This window comes from Bombus vosnesenskii, unplaced genomic scaffold, assembly GCF_011952255.1.
Source record: "Bombus vosnesenskii isolate JDL3184/JDL3185 unplaced genomic scaffold, Bvos_JDL3184-5_v1.1 scf7180000013272, whole genome shotgun sequence".
Lineage (NCBI taxonomy): Eukaryota > Metazoa > Arthropoda > Insecta > Hymenoptera > Apidae > Bombus > Bombus vosnesenskii.
In genome coordinates this window covers 873,201-896,225 of record NW_022882930.1, presented here as the reverse complement: position 1 = coordinate 896,225, position 23,025 = coordinate 873,201, and the positions used below count along the sequence as shown (strand labels likewise).

At 35.6% G+C, this 23,025-nt stretch overlaps 1 protein-coding gene across 4 annotated transcripts in view; it reads right to left on the bottom strand.

Moving 5' to 3' along the window:
* LOC117231202 (hemicentin-1) overlaps positions 1-23,025 on the bottom strand; it is a 427,506-nt gene that overhangs the window by 63,413 nt on the left and 341,068 nt on the right. For all 4 annotated transcript variants that reach the window (XR_004492917.1, XM_033489394.1, XM_033489393.1 and 1 more), the window contains exons 6-9: positions 18,670-18,854; positions 12,013-12,163; positions 6,962-7,073; positions 1,218-1,396 (exon numbers count right to left, since the gene is read on the bottom strand). Coding sequence is in view for 3 of the 4 variants with exons in the window: in XM_033489394.1 (XP_033345285.1) it covers positions 1,218-1,396; positions 6,962-7,073; positions 12,013-12,163; positions 18,670-18,854 (627 nt within the window). In the remaining variant the exon portion in view is untranslated. The remainder of the gene's footprint in view (positions 1-1,217; positions 1,397-6,961; positions 7,074-12,012; positions 12,164-18,669; positions 18,855-23,025) is intronic.

Below are 23,025 nucleotides of genomic sequence, written 5' to 3'. Positions count from 1 at the left end.
GGACAAATCGATACCAGACCAGGATATTTCTTTCTCTCCACACGTTTCTTTTCTTCGTTATCGTTCACGTATTTTTTTTTTTTTTTTTTAGAAAATCGAAAAAATTATTTGCCGACAAATGATCTTTCATTGGATTCGTTGAATTTATTTGCGATACGGTCTGGTAGATCCGGAAGATTTATAGAATAATAGGAATACAAGGTTTACGCGATATTGACAAAACATCTGTTACTTTAAAAACTCGAATATTTCAGTTAATCCTTTTAACGATACGATGTTTCTTAGGCTACATAAAGATTCCTTTTTTTTATAAATTATTCACAATTTCTTATCTCCTCGCAAAGAAAATAGATAAAGAATTCTCTGAAGATAAACATATTTATCGAAGATATGGTTTATATAAAATTAATCGGATAGTGTACTTTTCAGAAAAATGTAGATTCTGTTGATCTTCCCTGTCTTCTTTGAAACTCTAATTAAGTAAGTTATCGTACGTAATTACGTCAATTATCACGTCAACGGAATTGTGTTGGCGGTTCCGGTATGAAATTATAAAACCTTAATAAACGTTTTTGTGTTTCACGATCGGATAGTGTGGCGTGAAGAAAAAGTTTACAAATAGAAAGCTGGACAGATTATGTTCGGAAATAAAAATGCAGGCATTACGTATGTCCTGGCATTGGTTTTAAGCGGCGTTCCAGAGAATTTATGGACGCATAAATATCGTTTACCGGAATAAAACGCGATAAATTGTCGTAATGTGAAACGGAACGGAACTGTTTCTCCGTGTATCTTTTCTTCCCATCGATGATATCGATTTTATTTTCTCCTGGACCTATCATATTTTTCTCTGGATTATTAAAAACAGATATTTTAATAGGGATTTGATCTTAGGTATGAATATGCATGGAATCTGTGTGGTTAAAAATTTGCAGATCTGGCTGCGCGATGATTCGAAAATTTACTATTAAATGAAAATTTATTAAATTGATATTTTTTAAATAACTTGTCGATATACATTACCCTTTAGATTTAAGCATTATATTCAACTAACACGCGATAAACACTTATTAAACGCGACATAGTACCACGCCAGAAAAATTTATTTATAATTCTCAATGAGAATTGGTTGTAAAATTCATCCAAATAAAAAAAAAAATAAAAACAACGTCGATCATTCAGTGAAAATAGTATTCATTGATTTTCACGATACTTACATAGAACCGAGACCTGTACGATGTCCTCTGACGTTGATGAACCAATGTTATTTTCTAGTACACATTTGTAAGAGCCCATGTCACTGGGGGTCGCATTTTTCACGGTAAGAGCCGTTTGTTCCGTGATACCACCCTCGTAGTGGTCGTCGGTTAGAACCAGTTCCTTATCGTCTCGATACCTGAACAAGTAAATAAAACACGTTCTGTAAAGAAAGATACGTAAAAAGAAGGGGAAGGAAAGTAATTCTTTCTGCGATTGATTTCATATAAAATTTATAGTATTTCTTCTTGCACACTATTTTATATCATCTGCTTATTATTTGCGTCCGTTCTTAAAATCCAGATGAAAAACGAACGATTAAAAAGAACGTTCTCCATTTCTAACGTAAATACAACAATTTTGTTGAAAATTCCATGCGTTTTCCGATAATCGTTGGAACCGAAAACGCAAATAAAACAAAATTAAACATGAAAAAACGAATAAATTCGGAACAAATCTAAATTGGATCCTACAGCGACCAGAAATCAACCAACCGAAACGAGAGTCTCAGCAAATCAGATTTTCAATATTTTCGAAACATTACAACTACAGCAGAACCAGTTTGCAATGTGAAAAACATCACCCACGATGAAACCTGGAATGGTCTGCATTTCGAACGAACGCCAGTTTACAGTTACCGGAAAGTGTTAAACACGTGTTCCCTTTTATCCTATTCCACCGCGTACGCAACAGTTACGCTACGATTTTTTAATATCCAACATGTCAGTACGTTCGCAAGTATTTACACGATGAAAATTTCTCATAAAAATCGCTTTACAATCGTCGCGAAAATAATCCTCTCCCTTTTTGTCTCTTTTTTATCGCACCAGCAATTCGTACGCTGTTAACGAGCAATTTTTACCAGTGAAACTGTATCGTAGCCTGTCTCAATGATAACCGGGTATCCATGATCGATGTCGAGCGTAAAGTAGCCATCGAACAGATGACTCTTAATCAACGCTCGTCGTTCTCTCGTAATTATCGTGTTTTCGGTAGTAATCGCGTTTCATGTATTTTTATTGCGCCACACGGTAGCAATTTCTTACCGGAATATTTCTCTCGTATAGCCGACACCTGGAATTGAAACTCTCTCCCTCCCCTCTTTCTCTCTTTCTCTCTGTCTCTGTCTCGTGAACTCGTGCGCGTGCACACGCGCCATTACATGCATCAGCGTGAAATATGGTTTTTAGGTTGCGCCCACAGAAAAATATAATAAATCATCCCGATAAATTCGCGCCTTTTTATTTTGACGTTTCGAATGCCGCTGTCGAGCCTGCTACGCTGGATACTTTAAATCCTTTCAGTTCCGATACCTTCAGTGTTGCACACTATGCGTTATCGAACACGAGACGCGAAGCTCGAGTTTCTAAATATTTGATAGTCTGTGGAATTTTAGCGTATGTATATACGCCAGTAGCTGTTTTCCAGAAGAATCAATATGATTGCTTTTTATACATTGACGGTGTATTTCGTTTTTACACTGCATGGTCGTGCAAATTTTTCGGTAACCTTTTCTGCTGTATCTGCGAAAAATATTGGTAAAATATTGGTCGAAATTGAGAGACTGTTGAACATTGATTATGAAATGTCGTTTCCTCGAATGCAACTTTAACCATACGCGGTTGATTTTCTCGAAGACCAACGAATCTTTTCAATTTATTTCGTCATATATAGTGGCGAACAAAATAAAGTTTATAAATTAAGAAGCGTAAAAGGACAATATAATTTTGCAAAATGGATTCATATTAATTGGATGAGAGCAACGAATAAATATGATGTCTGTTACCAATACGGTAAAAAGAGTTTTTCGTACAGAAGGTATACAAATTCGTAGTGTATCAATCTTAAACTTTCTTTTATTCGCCACCATAAAATCACCCTGTACCCCATAACAAGTACCATGAATTACGGGCACTGTATCTATAGAACATTTCCTCGAAGTTTTCTTAAGTCCTCTTAGCAGGAAAATTCCACGGTATCGAGGCATTAATTGCTTGGCAATAACTTGGAAGATCGATGTGCCGCGGCGTTGCAAAAAATTTGCAATTCAGAATATTCATTTTCGATTCGCTAATTAACGCTCTGTGAGAAAATTGATCAGCACGATGGTCGTTTTCGAGGTGTTGGAAAACTACCATCGACCTGGGCAAAGTCTTCGTCGTTTTGTGCATTAACCCTTTGAAATCCAATATCGGTAGGTATACACGGTCGATAAACGGTTGTACGAGTTCGCTGCTTCGAGATCGGTAAAAGAATTTCACCACAGTACGCGAACTGAGTAACAATCGTGGCTCAAATGTTTATTTCAAGATCTTAATCCCTCTCTTTCGATTCGATAGTTTTTCGAAAGGATTCTATGTCTTATAGCTTTCGTAAAATTGTTATTCGAAATGCCACGAAAGAGAAGATTATTAGTTCGTCGTCCTGCAATATTTGACGAAATATAAGAATTATTAAAAGATTATGATAGTTTTTATAGCTTTATTGTTGGTAGAATTTATTTCGAACGTGTTTCGTCAATTACTATAATCACAGATACCTTCAGATACTGTAATAAATACAGAAGTTATTTACTTCTGTATTTATTAATAAACTTTAAGGTGTAAGAGTTTCTCGTAATAAACAATTTCACCCGAGAAATAAATCATTCGTGTTTATATGGTTTATACGGTATATTCCTTTTCTCGATTTTTAATAATAAATGTATATAGTAAGAGATACAGATATATGCGACGAAATCTTTCTCATTAGAAATATAAACCACTGGAGATGTTAATAAATCAATTTGAAATATTATTTCGTCACCAGAAAATTTCTATTTCATACTATATATATATCTTACTTTATTATAGTCTGTTATTTGAGCCATCCAGGAGCTATATTAAAAAAAAACTCCATAAATTTGAAGGTAAATTGAAAAATTCATATGAAGTAGAATATTAATCAATTTAGCTTCCGACAAATTCATTCATCAATCTTATATCAAACAACGAGACAGAACAGTGAATAATTACGACAAAATTATAAAAATCCTACGAAAAACTGTGACATCACCTGGGCCATCTTGCACGATAATTTACCAATTAATCCCATAAAATATCATTTGTTTTATTATCAAAATTATTACTTCCGCAGCAAAGTATTTCTTACTACTGGTAGCTTGTAACTCGTGATTTCTATGATCTCGCGGATGATATAACATTTTTTTTTTAATTCAGTTGAGCAAAAGGACCTTAATTTCATTAAGAACACCAGTTACCGTAACGATACGCAAACGAAATGATACAGCAAAGAAACCAGAAAGTAAAGTTTCACGACAAAGTACTCAAATAGCCCATACTAATCATATTTTTATGCAAACTAGATTTTACCCCTTTATTCCAACCCGAAGACAGAATTTTTGCCCGCGTCTAGATACTTCGATCATCTGTGTAGCACATCCACGGTATACCTTTCAAGGCAAAGCTTAAAACCGCGCCCATAAAACGGCTCTTGACTGCTCTCTATAATATTACATTAAGTCGATAAAGAATCTGTATCGTCGCGGGCCAAGTTCAATCCAATCTTCGCCGTCCGAGGATTAACTTCCAGTTACTTCCGTCCTCTTTTATAACACAGTTAGCCGTGGTTGGGCGAAACGCTATAAACTCGCGCGAGCCGTCAATAAACTCTACAGAGCAGTTTTGTAGAGAAAACCGAGAACGCTGGATTCCCATGGAAGGAGAGAATGCTGCTCGATCGAGGTGCCTCTTAACGCTTCTTAGGATAACGCGTTTAACCATCGTTTAATGCGTTCCGTGGAACGCCATTATTGGCGACCGATGAGCAGAATATAGAACGATGGTGTTTTGGTGTTTCGTACGAAGAGAGGAAAGAACGAGCTTTTGATGAGCGGCAAGGGTTTCTGTGATAAAGGAAAAAGCAGAGACGGGACGTTATACGAGAGAAATTACACGATAAGAGATATATGTATTATAAAAGGAAGTATAAGTAGACAGGTAGCGGAAGTAGGTATCAATAAAGTCTAATGTCCCTTTGATCAATAATATTCTGCTGGCGTTAAGTACGTGTCGAATCGAACTGAGAATCGGACGTGTACGAATTATATCGCGAAATTGTTTTGTGAGAAAGGAAAATACGATTTTGTTGGAAGAGAAAAAATTACGGTGTCTTTGATTAAATTTGTTTCAATTTTGTCTTAGTTTGATTTAATTGAGAAACCAAAGAAATTAGTTAAACAGTAATATTGAAAAATGGAGGCAAAACAAATATAGAGAAATTTCATTGGTATCGGTAGTATTCAGTGCAACGATATTTAATCAGAAATAAAGGTATTTAATGTTTATAGGTAAAAGAGGAAAGGAATAATTACGAAAAAAGAAGGAAATTATTCTGTTACAACGAATCGATATATCGCATATTTGCGTGGAACTGATGTACTCTTGAACATATTGAGAATATTTGCGATGGCTTTTAAAAGGGAACGTACGGGTCAGAGTTGAAAAGTATTGCTTTTTGGGATACTTTCGCGATTTATGTTTCGCGTTTCATACGTAGAATTTTTTTATACTCGAATATGCTTGTAGTTTTATCATTTGCTCTTATACGGGTGCTTTCTGTGACAAAGTAAGAACTAAATGTTCGTTAAACTATTTTTCAAACTTCGACAGTGAACAACTAACTAATAAATAAATAACACGCGAACAGAAAAGATAAAAATAAAAGCCTCGTCTTTTATAGGTAGGAACAATGAATTATAAAAAGTTAACAAAAGACAGTAGAGTAATAAAAAAATTTCAATATACTTCCGAGCCAATTACTCTATTCACGGCAGGAGTTACAGCGTAATTCAATACACGTTCAACGTCAAACAATTTACCTTACTTTTAACAACAGCATTCTATCATAATTTCTTGGTAAATTGCCTGTCCGCAATTTTCTCTCTCCTTTTTTTTCGGCGATTTATTTATCTATTTCCTTTTTCTACAAAGAACGCTAGATCGATCTTGTGAAAAGGTACTATAAAACGACTAAACTTCCCCGTGGTAGTTCGGAAGTAGGAAGCTTGATAAACGAGCAAAATCGTTCACGAGAAAGAGAGAACGTGTCAACATCTGAAGAATGAAAAACATAGATTTACGTGATTCAGAGAACCACGTGGTAAAGACAGGCAACATAAATTTCTGATTTTCTTCCTCTTTCCCCCCTATTTTTATTCAATTTACGTTTCAACGCGTTTTATCAATTCCTATTACGACTACGATAGTACACCATAAACCTCGTACAAGGCTATACACGGGCTATACAGGCTGCAAGTTGATTCGAGCGAAATAACGCGCGTTCAAACTAATTCGCGCGCTAAACGGCGGATTAAGAGCAATAAATGTATTCCTGTTTTCTTTTTAATAGCTCCCGCATTGGTAAATTCAACGGATTATACACACTCGCGTATATAAATGCGAGCAATCTATTATTCGAAAGCACCGAGATTTCTTTTGAACTTCATATATCGTCTTTATAGAACGCTGGAAATATCGACGTCGTTGTTTTGGACATTTTTAGAGACATAAATAAAATTAGAGGTTAATCGTTAATACTTAATAGGCATTAGTTATTAATTGTTAATGGTAGATTTAATAAAAGAAGAATTAATATTTTTTAGCAAATATCGAGGAAAGTTAAAAATGAATTCCGATATATTTACCATGCTGTTTTTAACAGAGTGGCCGGGTTCGCTTCGTAGTCGCAGAATACTATAAAATCTTCAGTTTCGTTCACAGTGATGTTCTCTGGTTTAATTGTTACTATAGGTGGATCTGCAACAGACAAATTATTCTTTATGTTAAACGCGTACATATGCTAATTTATAAAATAAATATGGAGAAGAGCCCGCTAACATTTTCACTGATAACGTTTGTATCTTACTTTTGAGTAGTCGTGGCTGTTTCGTTCACTTGTATCGTGCCGTTCTTTAATCAGAACACGGAGATAATTCAAATAAAAGCGTCCCTGTGAAAATGTGGAAACTCTCGTCACGAAGATGAAAGAGCGGCGTTGAGAGGATCTTATCTCGCCAAGGTTTTATGCCGAAGCACGTGTTCACGTAAAAAGAGAAAAGTGAAAAATATGACGTCACGGAACACGTAGCCAAATTGAAGGATATATAGCTGCAAAGGGAAAGGCGTGAATCGCGAAATTTACTATCCCGTTTATAACGGGTGCAACGAGAATATAATGATTCGATCGATTTTACACGCGTCCACTGCATTTTCGAGGAAACATCAAAGTAGAAATATATTTTCGAGGAGAGAAGGGAGTTTATTTGAAAATATCGAATCAATGCTAATAAAAGATCCAAAATTTCTCTAAGGTTCAAAATATCTAAAAAAATTCAAGAATAATCTCGTAAAAAATTTTAACAAACAAACAGGTAAAAGACCTACAATTGCAAAATTTGTAAAATAAAATTAAATACTTTGGAGGTTGAAGCGAAAGAAAAATATCATAGAAAATTTGCAATAATTTCAATCGTCCTTTCGAAAAACCAATATCTGCGTTAAATACTTTTTACTCTTCTCGGTAAATGGATGTCATAAATCCACGAAATTTCCAACTCTTACTCTCATAGTACCTGCATGGTATTAAAATAACGCACTTTAGCAATGTACAGACACAAAGGTTATCGCAGAGTTGGTATCGTGCAGGCTGTAGAATTGGGAAATCCACGCGTCCGCCATCCGAGAATACGTAGCCGCGAGGCGTCTGGAATTAAAATAACGCGTGTGCCCGGAGAGAAGTCCTAGGAAGCGGAAGGTGCAGCCTCGTCCGCGTTCCGAGATATGTTTAAACGCGACGGCACAAAATGCCCGGCATAAAACAAAACCCCCGTAAGTACGTAGTCGCGAAAGTGGCCTGTCTAAAGGGGAAGAGAAGCTGGAAACGCGCCAGGGCCGCGCGAGTTTCACGTTTCCAATCCGTGGATAGTTTTCCTGCTGGCTACGAAAACGAAACTTTTCCCTTTCCACCTATTCCGCCAGACCTAAATGGAAACACCAACCAGACGCTAGGCTATCCGTCTTGTCCTCCTCGTGTCGTTATGACGGAATCTTTTCGTCGTCTGGCTCGTGTAATCGAGAGATACTAAACGCTAGTCTGCTAGATGAAAGCATCGTTCGAATAATTATTAGATTTCACATATAAACAGGATTAATCCTTTTACAGCGTAATAAAATGCCAGAGAACAGGGAATGAACGATTTGGAAAATAATTATTTCTTTATCCAGAAGTTTTTTTGCATTTCTGATATGACAAATAAAAAAATATATACGCCTCGTTTCTCTCATTGTGTCTAAGGTATAGGTCTGTTAGGTGAGCCTTACTGAAGAGTCCACACTAGCAGATCTTGGACGAGACACTCACTTTCTCTCTTCGTATATACGCAAGTATTAGGCAAGTATTAGGAAAGTTACGAAAATTTTGGCGAACTTGAAGAATCATTAGGAAACTATCAAATGTTTCGAGAACTATTATTTCGAATTTTATATCGGACTCACGTATCGAATCTCGCTTAGTTAGGTACAACGAAAAACAATTCTCTTCTTGTCTATATCCGTTTTAAGGATAGAAACGTTGATCCGTAAATAGAGAGAGGTGGTAGAAAAGGAGGAAGATGCTTTTATAACGATATGTTAAACTCGATAGAAAAACAAATTTACTAGGCTTACGAAACGTTTTAATATACATATAAAAACATGTAAAGGCTTCGTAGAGAAGTTTCGAGCGCAACACTAGTTCGTTTTGCTTTTTCCCTTGTGAAATTACGAGACCGCCAGTCGAATGAGCATCGAACGATCTAATTCGATTTAATTGAATCTACGATTATACCCTTTGTGCGAGAGCGAAAAAGCAAATTGGAGATGGTGCGATAAAACAGGAATATATACATGAACAACCGTGACCTGTGAAGTGTAACTTAATTTCAGGCCGACTATATTGGACGTTGATCAAACACCGCGAAAAAGTCTACTTCAGCCGCCATTTTCACCCCCGAAAGAACGTCGGAATCATTCTGTGCCTTTATTCCTCCGGATCGGTACAGTTAAATTACGGGCGATTCTTTACGATCCTTTTTGCGAACTAACTGTTCTCCGACCGGTAAAATTTCGTTCTAATCGTGCTTTCAACGTTTGGTACCTTTCCAGAGACAAACGTACGAGAATAGTAATTTTATCGATGGGCTCGGATGACAATGGCCACGAGGACTGTTTCGACGAGAAACGCGTACGATAGCGATTCTTTCTTTTTTTCTTTCTCAGTTTGCCTGATCTCCTGATCATCTCAATTCGGTTTAATTTCGTTTTAGCTTTTTAACTGACAGACTAATATCAGGCTATGAACTCTTATGCATTTAGGCGAAATTTTGAAGATGCAAGGATACATAGAACGCGTGTGTTACGTAAAACTATTGTAAACATCTACTAGTTTTAATTTTTAGTAGATAAAATAAAATTTTATCGAAGCTCTATTTCTTTAATTTCGTTCCGGAAAATATGAACTCGTCTAAAAATCCACACTCGTCGTTGTTCTGTAGCAACATATACTTATTTCATTATTTTTTTTATGTATTTTACATCTTACTTTCTATATTACACCGTAAACGTACGATGAAAATTAATTTTGATATTGACTTTCGTGTCTCATTGCGTGTTTAATTATTGTTTATTCATATTTTTGGAGATCAATGAATGTTAAGAATGTTTAGTGGATTGAACTGAATTTTTATCATTTTTATAATAAATTTCAGTTACTACGAGCCCTCAAATTCATTGTTTCATACTTTTGCTACGCTCAGTAGACGTAGGATTCTGGAAACTATGCAAAATTGTTTTGCAGCGGCTACCTTTCCATCCCAGAAATAACGTTTGTTTGTTCAACAACAACAATCCTCTCCTTGGTCTTCCAACTTACTTTTTAGTTGTTTTAATATATACCACAGTTCCACAACTACGTAAGGTTATTTACCACGTTGTATTTCCATTCTAAAATTAACATTCCCTTGTTCAACATTTCTCGAACTTTATTCTCTAGTCGTTTTAATATCATATATGCTTCTCGTCTGTACGTAAAATTACTGTACCTGCATTTTAAAAATGATCTTTGTCTTTTTCCTATTATCATTAACAAATCCAACGTTAAATGCAATGTTGCTGATTATATTAAAAAATTTTTTTCAAAATTATTATCGAAAGAGTTTTCATGAGATAATTATATATGTAACTTTTTTCCTTATAATAAATTTATTGGATAAATATTTCAATAATTTTATAACACATAGAATAAGAATAAGAAGAGTTTTATTAGATAATTCTATACATAATTTCAAAATGAAGAACTTTACGTAGAGCAATATTTTTGAAGTTATCCTGTGCTGAAATAATTGTAGTGGATAAATTTTACTAATAATATGCAACTTCAATATGCAAGTTAAAAAATCTCTTCCAATTCCTTTCCAAACAAAACATACTAATTTCTTCAACTACGTAATTCCTATTATCGAACATAGCTGGAAGCCATTTCTCCTTGTTCCAAAAGCGCGACGATTCCGGATATAAATACTCGTCCGCGACATGGTGCAAATATCATAAATTCTGGACAAAAGGGAAGATGCATCGTTATCTTGCTCGCAGCTCGTTACTGCAATTTAATTGCGTTCAAAAGGGCGGGGAGCGGGTGAGATTAAACAGCAGGGGAATATTTTGCGACCGAAGACACATTTAGCTCTCTTGCAGAAGGCTTTCTTAACAGCTTGATGAGTCATAAAAATATTGAAATCAAATTTTGTTTTGAAAAACTACGCGATTATGTATTACTTTTTCTCAAATAGTTATTTGTCATGTAATGATTATCTTTTTTCGGATAGAATTTTTTTTAGAATATTTATTTCATCTGTCTTTTTTTCGTGACAAGCGGTGGACATTTTAAGGCCAAAAAGAACCGAAAATGGGGAAAGAAGGTTATTAGATTTTAAATATATCGCAGCCCCTTGACTCCGGTAAGAGGTTCGGAGCTACGTATAATTCGATCATTCCTGTATTCGTTTATTATAATTACATATATCCGGTTTTAATAGCGCACTACGCGTGACCCATATTTTTCCGCTTCAGCCGTTAAAAGACTTAACAGTTTATTGCAATCTATAATCGCCTTTTAATGGCTACTAGCGTGCGTTAACTATTTGTGATTTCATTACTAATGGGGGTGACAGAGTGCCCGCCATTAAGTAATCTCTATCCCTGTGCACAGGCTTGCAATTTAACACGCGTAATTCACACCCATTTGGATATATATATATACAAGATTTAGACGTATAAACGAGGACACCCTAAAACGAGCATTCGCATTGAAACATTCAAAAGGTAAAATAAGAAACAAATTACCGAAAGATTACATCGCAAACAATCTTAAGACGTTTCAAGTATTACGTTCTCAATTTTCTTCGTGTTCTCAAGAAACACGTAAAAACTTATAGAACACGCGTTAAAAAGAGGACTTTACACTTTTATACGGTGCCGTATCGCATTCCTTTTATAAATACTTAAACTGTTTCCTTCTTTGAGAGACTCGATAGAGAAAGGCGAAGCATAAAAATCGTTGGACGAGCACTTTATGCGTCCACGACGAGGCAAGCAAAGGGAAAGGAGAGTTCGTTATGGCGGTAAGCAGGGACGGATACGTCAAGAATTATGGTTCACTTACATAAAACTTCGATGGTTATCGATTCTATCATCGGTTTCATGTCTTCAGAACGTGTAACTGAGTTCTCAGCGTAACACTTGAACGTTCTTCCGTTGTCGTACACGGACGCCGTAAAAGCCAGAGAACTTGTGGTCTGCAGCGTGCCATCCTTCTGCGAACATAGAAAGCGAAAAAGATATATTAAGTCGTCGATAGCATCATCTGTTAACGGAAAAGCTGTCGACAGGAATCATATCTCTGGATGTTATGCCGTAACTTGCAACTTTACTTTCGCTATTCAACGAGATCTTTCGCGAGCCGTAGTGAACAATGAGTCGATCGATTCTTTGAGCCACATTAACGATACACGTGCGGAAAATCGTATGAAAGAAATGGGACACGATAGAAGATCTATGGGAATAAAATTAAAGCCGTACTCATTGCTGCACCATCGTACTGATGCAACACAATTTAATTTCACTGATTTCTCGTTGTCTTTGTATACCTGTGCGTCGACGTACAATGCACAAATAATCGGATTTTTCATTATTCGATTGGAAATATAAGCAGATTTCATGGGAGAATCTTTATGCTACTTTTTCTTTTCGAAAGCATTTGTTTTGATGTTCTTGCAGCGATAGAAAATATACTTCGTCTTAAGAATACTTATTATATACGTATGAGTAAAATAAAAAATTTGTCTCGTAGAGTATTTTCGATCTAATAATCGTAAACTTAACTATTGAGATATGTATAATTTTATGTGCTAGACTAGATTAGCTGCGTGTTAGTGATACATGTATGTGAATATGAGTGTGCCAAAGTATGTGTGTGCGCGACGTCTCGAAAACAAGGGAACGTAAACTGTTCAGTCAGTTAACAGTCTGGTATGGAAGAAGGTGAGACAAAGAAAGTGCTGAAACGCGTGCAAGTGTGTATCCATGAATATCCTTGAAATTGTTTATCAAATAAATATATAATAATTTTAATATAGATTCTAAGTGTAAACTTAGTGTTCCTATACCATTATTTCGGCAATTAAGATCCAAAATTATCAACGTTAACAAAATATCGTCAATTTCTAACCAGCAGGAAGAATATTTATTAAATTTTAAGTAAATGCCAAAGAATCGATTCTTTCAGCCGAAATATGTTGCTCTAAATCAATTTCAGTCACTAGAATCTTAAATATAACCAATTTAATAACCTTTGGCTATTCAAAAATTCAATAATGATATAACTTCGGTTCTCTCTCCTCCTTTTTTTATGAACAAGGAAAAACCCGAAAGAAAAGAGGATTAATACCACGTTTATACCTGTACCGTCCCACGAATTCATCAGCTTATAAAATTCCACGATCTATCGTAGAACGACAACGTTATTGAATTTTTCTTCCTGGCATCGTCGTTTAATTTAAATAGTGACATCCCCTGCGAGCGTTGAGCAAGGACAACGTCATTGAAAATCCTGCGACCATTTCCCCCGAACGTATTTTTCAGTGTGTTGTTCACGAGTCATCGTGTACATGTGTTCGTTCCTCCGCGATATGGAACCGTAATAACGAGAAAAATGGCAGAAAGTAAAAATAAGAAAAAGACCTGTCCTCCACGATTGCAGTGTGACGTTCGTAAAATTTCTCTTTGATATTTTACGCTGGTAATTATTTCGCGAACAATCGTGTTTGCTGTTCCAAGAGAATCGTGAAAACGATGAATATTGGATTTAGTGGAGACTTTTTGTGATAATCCTATATAAATTTTGATACAGTATCTTTTGCGAGAATAACGAAATCGATAGATTGCTATTGGAAATGTTTAGTCTGCTTGTTTTTGCAAGATTCGATAAATGTCTCGTAACTAGCTCATTCTGAGACAAATGATAATTTTTAATCGATCGTAAGGCGCGTTATATAAATATTGTGGAAGCTAAAATTATCATAAAATAAAAATCAGGAAATATTCAAGTTTAAAATAATTAGCCGCTAGAAATTGATAAATTTAAATATATTATCATTTTAGTATATAAAATTACTTTATAAAAATTGTTTCCATCTTCTAAGATACAGTCATTTATGACAGAAAATAGTTTATAACAAACTAACTATAATTTTTAACTCGTTCATTTTTATTCATTCTGCAAACTCTTGAACTTTCTTTTGATAAATTAATTTTCTATTGTTAGACTCATTTTAAGAGCATTAAAAGTATACTAATGGCTATTGATTCACCCTATGTACGAGGAGTATTTATCCTAATCGATCGTAATGGAAGGCAGACCGAACGATCGAGTTTTATCGTTTCTTTGATAACATGTTGGTATGCTGATATCGTGAAAATGCAAGAACACAAAATAATAAAAGTAAAACATGGCGAACTGATACGAATGTTGTTACCTCGTAGAATCAATAATGCAAGTTTTCAAGTGGGTGGCGCCGTGATGTAGGTGTAGGCGCGGTTTAATTCAATTACCAGTTACAGTTAATTAAAATTTACTCTTAGTTCATAACAACGATCAAGAATCTCCCGTCGCAACTGTAACGCTCGTTATAAAGAAGCTTTTTGCTCTCGTTTCTTGACGATTTTTTTAAACGCCAACAGCATCTTAGAGGGTTTTCTCTTTTTAGCAGAAGAACTGTTGCCTGAATTACTTAAAGAAGAATATTTCCGAGTCTGGCAACCGATTAATTACTCGAGCAAAACAAATACAAAGGAGAACTAACTAAAATAACAATGACGGTTTGTATAGAACGAATAAAGCAGAAATATGGTTTAATTAAATTTAATTTTAAATGGTCAAACTTTAACAAATATGAAATTCTTCAAAATCTTTAGCTCAGTATATGGAAGCAGAAAAAGATCTGCTATTTTATCAACGTGAAAAGAACGTTTTATTTTTCAACTTGGCAACTCAAAAGAACATAACACGATCTGTATAATAATGGTTTATCACGTTCTAATTCATGACACGACCTGTCATGCATCTTTCGAACTCATGAATCGTCGAAACTAACATTTCGTATTTCGAATCCATCATTTCTTTTCATAACATCAACGAAACTGTATCTCGATGAACCAACGGGGCCATTTGGTTGTCGATATTCCATGAATATTCCAGAGAATATAATTAAAAATGTAAAATCTCGATAAAAAAAATTATATTACTCGCGATATTATAGAAAACTCTGTACTTCCCATTTTTTTTTATATATTTTTCTATATTATGTTGCTTCTGTGCAATCTTGCATTTTCAAACTTCCTATAAATGGATAAAAATTAATTATAATATTTTCGATTTAGAAATTTGCATTACCAAAACGCGAAGCAAAATGATTAGGTGAAAGTTGAAAAGGAGAAATATCTGCTACTTCTCCGCTGTTCAACGCGTTTATATTCACTGTAAGTTCGAGAAGACGAATTGCTCGCACCTTCTGTTCCATAAATTCAGATAGGTCGAAGATGGGAAGAAGGACGAAACGGATCGAAGCTGTCCAAGCGGATCCGCTTAATCTCGCATACACGTCGCGGCTCGTTTGCATCGGCGAGCATTTGCGGCATGTAATTGCTCGGCCCTATGTAAATTCTGTCTGTTGCCACGTATACCGCCGCCGTACGACTCGATCGTTACGTCACCGGTGCCATAATCAGCTACTCCGTAAACGATGCTAATTATGATACCACGACGCGACGCGACGCGTACGTGGCTGCACGCGAAACGATGACCGTTAGATATCTAAATCTATATAATTGCGATAACATAATCCCTAGCTCTCTATTGGGTCAACGATTAACGCTCGTTGCTTCTTAGTTCGAGCTAGATCATCTTCATCGTGCGAATGAAACATAAGAATAAAGTAGCCTTCAAATTCCAACTAAAAATAGTTTAGAAATAAATTCCAAATTACAAACGTTCAATAACAATTTGAATCTTGCCGTTCTCCTCGGACTGACATAACCCGAAATGAAAATCGTATTTGTCAATAGATGTTATTAAAATATACAGGGTGGTCGGTAACTGGGGGTACAAGCGGAAAGGGGGTGATTCTACGCGAAAAAAAGAAGTCGAAAATATAGAATAACAATTCTTTTTTATTTTATTTTTTTTTTAATTTTTTTAAAAATCTACAGTGAGATCCGTTATAACGAGACGTGATAAAGTGTACGCGTACCGAGCGAAAATTCAAAGTCGATTTTCTCGAAAACAAAGCCTCAAACGAGAAATTTTTATTCTGTATTTTCCACTTCTTTTTTCGCGTAGAATCATCCTCTTTCCGCTTGTACCACCAGTTACCAACCACCCTGTATATAGTTCGATGTATTTCGATTTTACTGCTTTTCGCGCGCTTCATATTTTTCGCAAAGAAAGTATTTGAAAATTTGAAAAGAAAACATAAGCGAGAATCAATGGGATTACATTTAAGAAGTAATTGTTCGTAATAAGAGTTTCGCGTATACCAGAGCCTATTTATTTGAAAAAGTAGAAACATGAGAAAGCAAATAGAAAATAAAGCGAAGCGAAGAAGGGAAAAGAAAAGGAAAAAGAAAGAGCTGGACGACTAAATAAGGTGATCCGATTTCTTATTCAGCCATCTAAAGTTGAAGCGACTTTATAGCCGCGGATATTGCCATAATGGATTTATGATGGTGGCGAGCCGTACAGATTCTCCTATAGGTACGTGAACGCGTTATTACAGTGACATGCTACACGAAATGACGTATAATGATTTTCCGATGCGACAAGCCAGCAACATCGTATTCATCTGTGAAATTACTTTTTCATACGCGTCAAGCGATACCTGATTTTGTATCGTCGTACGCTCGTATGAATAATCGTCAGCCGATTACCTGAAATTTCACGCGTACAACTTAAAATGAAAGTTGTATGATTTTAGTGCTATACAAGGTTTACAAGCTGTCAATAGTTTACATTCTAGTGGTCATAGGTGTAGGATCGTTTGACTTAATGACGCTATGTGACGAGAACAATAATGAAGTTAAACCGATCGAATTTGCTACAATGAACCAGTGGCCGTGGTGAAAATGATGTTTGTGTCATGATATCAAGTTACTCTGATGTATTAGTGATTGATCGATTAAATAACTCTATCGCGTGAAAGACCAGTTTCAACGCAAATATCACGTACGTGGATTATCTGTCTAGTATTTTGCTTTTGATCCTATTGTGTCGAGTGTTTCAAACGTCACAAAATAGTGCGAAGGTATTTGCTCTTGAAATTCGATATTTTTGATTAGTTCGCACACAAATTTTGCACGATTCAATTAAATTACATAGAAGCCAATTGATCGAGTTCGTTTAAAGTTGAGTATTTGATGATTGAAAAATTAGATAAAAATTACGTATTGTAATAATAAAAATTGCAAATTTGTATCTTTCTCAGTACGATTAATGAAATGGAATCTACGTAAATAATTATTACACCCCATAAAAGATACAATGAGTACTTTACTTTTAAAATACCTTTTATATTTTAGAGTATTAGTTTAAATATCTCGTAAATGTACAAAGTCTACTTTCATTTATAAATCAAGAAATCTTCCACTTCCAGAAATGTCGTGGTGAAGTGAAGTTATACTTTGCATATAAAGCGTGATGTTTCCAATTTTCACGGAGTAATGAAAATCTTGATCAGAAAATAAAGGGAATATGCCTCGGCGAACGACTGGAGCCTCGCGTCTAATCGAATTAATTCGAGTCGAACGGTTTGAAGGAATCGCGGGTTGAAATTCGCGCGAAATATACTGCATTTGAATAACTGCTTTCTCGCTTCAGGTAGCACCAACTGCGAATTCTGTTTATTCGTTGGCCGAAGTAGTTTATTGCTCGTGAACTCGTTGCAAGAGACATCAAGTCGGCTTACATAGCTGGTACGGCACTTTGTTACTTAAAATATGCGCTCGAGCTGACGTCCAGACGCGTTAACGCGACTTCGCCAATCGTCCATTCGATAAAAGAGAAAACTTCGTAGAAGAAACGCCATTAAGAAATTTTAGCTATGAAATACTAATGTAATTCAAAACTGATTTACGCGACGTGATTTAGCAAATAGGATCGACTCCTTTTTAGTATGGTGTTTACGAAAGGAAATATAATATAAGGCAATGTGAAATTGAAAATTTCTTTGATAAAGAACAATGATATAACGATATATCGAATCGCTAAAAAAAGTATATTAATTTTAATAAAGGAGTTTTTAGTCGTTAAAAGATACATTTGCTTTTAACGAAGAACATTAAAGTATGTTAAAATTATTACCAACGATGCACAACATTTTTTAAATATTCGAAATCTAAGGAAAAGATTATTCTCTATTTTCTAATAACTTTCAATCGTATGCCAATAATTTCAATGTTTATTGATTCTATAATCATTAATCTATGTTAAATAATCTCAGCAACGGTAAAAGTAAAATGTAGTAGTACGTTTGTGAGTTCATCGCGGATTATCGAGCAATTCTATCTGGAATTTACTGTCAGCTTCTATCTATTATTCTATGTCTCTTCCTTGCTTTCTATTTGATTATAATGACTGAATTACGTCTTCCAGAGTAACAGTGCGGTTTCTTTTAAAGATTTGTATCTTGCACGTAAGCAGAACAAGGAATTAACAAAAGGGAATAGTTGCATCGCATAGTTGCATGTAAGTTTTCAAGTCAGTACTCACATTCTCCTTGACCTTCGCCTCTTGTATTTGAATTCTGTCGTTACTTTCGTTCAGAACCTCGGTACCGTTTTGCCAGGTGATGTTCGCGGCCGGCCTGGCTGCTAGCACAGTACATTCGAGCATAACTCTCGTCCCTTGCACCACATGGCCCACCACCCCGTTCAAATCCATCTTCAGTGGCCGGACTGGAAAAGATGTTTTGTTGAGATATTTAAGAGTTTGCGGGAAGATAAAGGGAAGAAAATAGAGGAAAATGCGCTCTTAGAATGTAAAAATATCCAAAGGTAATCGAAGTTATTTAGAATTTTAGGAACATGAAGTTTAAGGAAAATTGATTTAATTAATGTTCAAACCTAAACATTTTCGTACAGTCGAACATTTAAGTTTTCGAATCTTCAAATATCAAAATATAGAAATTTTCACATTTTTACATCTCTTTGCTTCCAAGTTTTCAAATTTCGATACACCAAAACATTTAAATTTTCGAATTTTTATATTTTCAAATTTTATATTTTCAAATATTTAAATTTTCGAATTTTTATATTTTCAAATTGCCTTCTTTACGAATCTTCAAATGTTCGTATATTTGTGCCTTGCTACTTTTAATATTCTGTTCGTTTTCCTTCAATATTCAGGTTCGCGCGCCTTTTTACACATAAATTTTCACGAACCCCTTAAACTACCCCAAGAGAACCTTACTTACTATCAAATCAACGTATCATTCGACCCACAAACTTTCATAAGGTTGCCTGAAGGAAACCTTAATATAGACAAAAAGAGAAGCAAATTCGTTTGAAAATAAACGATGATCCCCGGGAAGGAACGTGTTATTCAGAAAATCCAATTATCGTGTTACGTCAACTTGGCGGTAATACACCTTTACCTCTCGCCCTTTTTCATATAACGCGAACTCGTGGCCGCAACTGATTCATGACACGTTCTCTATGCTTGTTACGTGTCAGTGTACGCAGCAACACGTGTACACATGTACACAGAGAAATACAGTGTCAGGCTGAGCTGTCTAGTATAGACGATCTAATGCAATATCCAAGCTGAGCCGCTGTCTGCATCTTGTATCTTCTATAAGAATAATATAAAGGTGGTGCAAGCTGCAAGGTGAGACAGCTGTAAGGTACGAAGAGGAGGGGTAAGATTGAGAAGCTGGGCGGTTGAATAAAGAGGAAAACTCGATGGGTGGACGAGGAGTGTTGGAAAATCAGAAAGTCAAGTTGCACGAAGAAATTCGAAGGAATTTCTATCTGAGATTTTCTTTCTTCACGCCAGACTTTATTCTTCCTGTCAAACTTTTGAGAAGCGCCTTTTTGAGAAGTATTAGTGATATGAGTTGAATTCCTTAGCTGAATTGTTATCATTGATTTCTTAGTTTCTTACTTATAGTCAGTTCGAAATGGTTGTCATGCACAGAAACGAACATTTTCCAACGAGTCTTTATATTTTCCATGAATCGTTAAAACTTTTTCTACGAAATATTAGTTTCGGTCACGAATTTTATTGGATAATTTTGTGTTATTAGACTGAAAGATTTGGATCGTGAGAATTTCATTTCGTAACAAAATACTGGATCGCTGCAAAGGACCGGACAACAGTGTTATTTTTGCGAATTTCCATCCGTTTTCTCATTCTCAAATTTACATTTTCTACTCGACGAACAGGTTCAACCAGATGTTCTCTCTGAAATTTCCTCGGTGCTGGCTCTGCTTACTACGTTCACCAAAATTCCTCTCCGATGCATTAGCCATTCTTAAGAGCACTCGCCTCGACACATAGACTAAAATATTCACTCACCGTCATCATTCGACTCAATTTGCAAGTCTCTATGCATCTCTCCCATCTTTATAAACAATTTGGAATTTTAAAACATATCAGTGATTGTATGACGCGAGAAAAGGATCAATTCTTAAGTAAAGATGCAAAGTATTACAAATGTTCATTGAAGTACCAACGGAAAGTAATTGCATCAGTTTGATCGGAGATGAGATTAAAACGAAAATTAAACGCAAAATCAATCCTTCGGTTTCCCATAAATGTATAAAAATCCTAAATCTGTTGATAAGCAATATGAGAAGCTCTACTCGATTCCAAACTTTATTATCACCGAAAGTTTGAACTTAATTCTATTATGCGAGAATATTGTACATGGTTACTAAAAAAAATCCAACGTTTTATCGGTGTGGAACATTGAAAAAACAATTTTGAATTTATGAATGGGGGTTGTTCTAGCTAACAGAATTGTCCAAAGATACCGAATATCAGGATAGGGCGACATATTGGATAATTGGAGAAACCGAAGTCTGCGACAGACGGCTGTTCAATAAACGAATCAATCGACGTACGACCACGTTTTATTTCCACCTACGATACCAGTTACGTTTTCGTTACGTTTTTGCCTTCTTTCACCCTTTCCTTTCTCCCCCGTTGCGTTGGCTCGATTAAACGGTCTGCCGCTTTTCTGTTTGCATTTTATTCGGCCCTCTGATTTGACAGCGTCCCGTACCACGAAACTTCGATCGAGCAATTTCTGCTTGTAATTCCCTCAAAGCGGATACGTTTTTATAGCTGTGCCGGAATTATACGCGCATTTGAAACGGTCGACAAGGGATTGGCAGGTTCGAGAAATTTTCTTCCCCGGGATTATTGCCGATATTGTCGCGTTTATAGACACGTACGCCTTTTCTTTCGCCTTTGATGATAAATTCAGGACCGGGTTTTGTACATTTTTTGTTTTACAAAGTTTTATGCAACTTGATACGTTTGTTCGAAACTGTCAAGTCCTATGATCGATATTTCACGCATTTCTACTTGTCCCATTTTTAATTGTGAATTCATTTCGTTAATTTATTATCAAATAAATTGCGAATCTATTTATTTATCAGAGGTAAATTTTCGTTAGAAGATTCGATTTGTTATAGCTTTCATAGATATTACGTATCGTTTAAATTAACCAGAACAATTAATTTGCTATACTTGCATCAGAAACTAGAAAATATGAAAACTGATCAAGTCGATTACCACATTTATAGAACACACGAAATACAGTTACGACTTTCAAGAGTTAATTTAACCGACAAATATAATAGGTATAAGTGAACGGGAAATATATTCAAAATTCAACGCAATAATTTATTACGTTTCACCAGAAATTAACGTACACGTGGGAAACACATCTACAAGGCTTAGACGTCATCGTAATTAACGTTTCCAATTATCCATCCCTCAAAGCCAGCCACGCGAAGTAAGACGAGAAATGGTAAGCAAAAGACCAGAGTATATGGCGGCATAGCGTTCGGTGAGAGGATTTCCGCGCAAATTTCGCCAGTATAGCTCACGTTCGCGCGAGTTATAAAATTTCTAAGTGGCTGAGCAGCGTTTACTCTGTTATCGCTAGATAAATCGTAAAATCACGCTGTGAGGATTTTCGAAAAAGCCGTAAAAATAAAGTAGGCGAGCGAAAACGCTCGTTTCGTAGTGTTAGGCCCACAGGAAATGGAGAGAAGAAGTTGTAGATGGGAAGAGCTCGACTTTTGTCATCCGGCGGCCGTCTGTGTAATTGAACTGCGGCCGAAAACGTGTGGCAATTTGCGGATCACGTTGCATCCAGTCCCTGTAAACGTTGCGATCCGGGTAATAAAAGGCTTTCGATGGAGATAAGCCTGAAATCCGCTGGAAATTCCTCATCGTTTCCAATTCTGCCTGGATATCGAGTTGAAACAAAGGAAAAGAGAGAATTCTTTGGTCGTAAAGATTATTGTTGGCTATTCGTGTGAAGAGTAAATGAAGAAGGAAAACAAGAGGAAACGCGATAAGTTCGTTCTTGTTCGTTTTCATAAAAAGATGTTTGTCTTTCGATTTTATGTTAACATCTCTCTTATCGCGATACAAAAATTCGACGACAGTAACACGATTCAACGATATTTCTCAAATGACGAAATGTACGAATTGGCCAATTATTGGGTTTTTGCAATACTACGTATCGAAACGATATAATGATATAACAGTAATGCTTTGTGTATCTGTTATTAAAGCTAATCCAATTATCAAGTAACAAACAAGCTACGATAATCTCATCTTGTCTCCCTATTGTTAACTACTACTTCGCTTTACCCCTGGCAGAAGATTGATGCCATGCAATCTTGCATGTCTAGCAATTTAATTTTAATGAAGTTTCTGATCACGTAAAGGAACGTAAACGAACGCAAGGTAAATATGAGCTGGAAAGTTTACATATGAAGACGAAGAAATATTTTTCTTTTATTATAGTAACATACTAAACCAGGCAAATAAATATTCTTCTTTAATAGACTTATATTTTGATAATTGGACCAACTTCTTTAGATA